The sequence below is a fragment of the Gekko japonicus genome, unplaced genomic scaffold, assembly GCF_001447785.1.
Source record: "Gekko japonicus isolate JY-2015 unplaced genomic scaffold, Gekko_japonicus_V1.1 scaffold3736, whole genome shotgun sequence".
NCBI classification, from domain to species: Eukaryota; Metazoa; Chordata; class Lepidosauria; order Squamata; family Gekkonidae; genus Gekko; species Gekko japonicus.
The window spans coordinates 114,145-116,295 of NW_015176087.1; the positions used below are offsets into that span (position 1 = coordinate 114,145).

Genomic DNA, 2,151 nt, shown 5'->3' on the forward strand with positions numbered 1-2,151 from the left:
TGCATTCAGATGGCAGCCAGTGCATGGATTGCAGGTATACTCCTTGGTATATTGCACAGTGGAGGAACTTTTGCCATCACCTTCTGCTCCAACAGGATCAATCAGTTCTTCTGTGAAGTTCCACAGATTATAAAACTCTCCTGTTCCGACATGTATCTAATTGAAGTTGGTATTATGGTGTTTGGCAGTTTCCTTGGACTCGGATGCTGCATCTTCATAATTTTCTCCTACATGCAGATTTTTGCCGCAGTGCGCAGAATCCCTTCTGTTCATGGTCAGAAAAAGGCCCTCTCCACTTGCCTTCCACACCTCACTGTGGTGTTTTTGCTTGTATTTAGTAGCATCTTTGCCTACTTGAGGCCTCGCAGTCGCACTTCATCTGACCAGAATGTTCTTTTTGCAATAATTTATGCTATTCTCCCTCCCTTGCTCAATCCATTCATCTACAGTATGAGAAACAAAGAACTCAAGACTGCATTGTTGAAGCTCTCTAATTTGGGGCGTTTTTCAAAAATAATTGCAAGCAAAGCTTTTCTCCAAAAGCCGCATTGAATAATCTTGTGCAGAGATTTTTTTTTTACCTAAAATATAGTAGAGTAGAAAGACTATGTTGACTTTTTGGAAGCACTTCGGAAGATGCTGAAAGAGGTGAGGGCCAGTTCCATGTTTTGATGGTCCTTGGGCAAAGAGTGCTCAAGAGCCCCCCCCACTCTTATGTTCATTACCATGACCTCATTTACCTCCAACCTGCCTGTGTATCCTTTGCCTACCTGCTCCCAACCACTCCCACAGCCATCTGCATGGTCTTTCCTCAATAGCACCATGAGGTGTGTGTGTCTGGGAGTGTCACTATCTGCAAACTCTTTCCTGGGAATAGTGGGCAGCCCAGATAGCTGAGAGCATTTGAGATGAAGTGCTTGCAAGCAGTTGGGCAAAGGAAAAGCTCTCAGGGTGGTGGCAGAGGAGGTATGTGGGTAGGGTACTGGTTCTGGTGGCAGTGAGCCCTGCCAGAAGCCCAGGGACCTGACAGATGCCCCACCTCTGATGCCAACCCTGATAGTAGAAGTTTTGGGTTTCCCCTTTTCCCCTGTGAGAGATGAGTATGTTAGGGCTTTCATATAGAATGGGATGCATCCCAAACAAGTAACTGCAGTGAGGAGGAGGAAGACTTCTGGAACGCCCCACCTACCTAAGGTGCCATTGGGGCTTCTACATCTCTTAGAAGGCTTTTTGTGCTGACAAAAAGAGGTCATAGGTCCAACCTAATAATTCCATTTGTGTGTGTGTGTGTGTGTGTGTGTGTGTGTGTGTGTGTGTGTGTGTGTCGGAGAAAGAGATAGAGGGAGATAGAGAGAGAGAGAGAGAGAGATAGAGAGATCTCACTATTTTAGCACACTTAAAATTGTTACTCCGTATTTCCTTTGGTTTGCTATTTTGCAGTCTTCCAAGAAAGCACAAAACAGGACGCAGTATATGTTGGGGGGGGGAGGATCACAAATCCATGTGAAATAGGAAACAAAAGTGTGTTCATCTGAACCTATTGTATTTCATACTGATCAAATCCTACCTTGTATTCAGGAAGGGATATAGTTCAATCAGATACGTATCTGTAATGTATGGTCTATTTTCTATTGGCATGCAGTGGCAACAGTTTCAGCCTTGGATCCGGGAGGCCTTGGTTCAAATCCCTACTCTTCCATAAAGCACAGGATGAACCTGGGTCAGTCACTCTCTCTCAGCTTATCCTACCTCACAGGGCTGATGAGGGAATAAAGTGATGAGAGGGAAAACAATGTATGCAACCTGAGCTTCCTGTAGCAAGGGAGAGACAGAAATGTACTAAACACAACTTATCAATGCTTTACTATTACTGGTAGAATAAAGATTTTCTCAATAAATGTCTCCAATATTATTTTTAATTATGTGCACTGTCAAACCCCAGCTACAGAAACCGTATGAATTTACTGGAGAAAGATAAGGGGGCATGCCACCACTTGGAGTGTCAGATCCATGTTCTCTCTCACACAGTGATTTCTGAGCTTCACTGTCAAAACCAGTGTTGAGTTCAAATAGGTCGTCCTTATGGTCCCATGCTAAAATTAATGAAAGTTTACATCAGATGTCTAACATCAAGTTAACCGACAATATAGA

General features: G+C 43.7%; 1 protein-coding gene across 1 annotated transcript in view; it reads left to right on the forward strand.

Annotated features, from left to right (window-relative positions):
- LOC107123485 (olfactory receptor 14A16-like) overlaps window positions 1–552 on the forward strand; it is a 31,865-nt gene extending 31,313 nt beyond the window's left edge. The window contains exon 2 of the mRNA XM_015426740.1: window positions 96–552. Coding sequence (XP_015282226.1) covers window positions 96–552 — 457 coding nt within the window. The remainder of the gene's footprint in view (window positions 1–95) is intronic.
- Window positions 553–2,151: the final 1,599 nt, after the last annotated feature.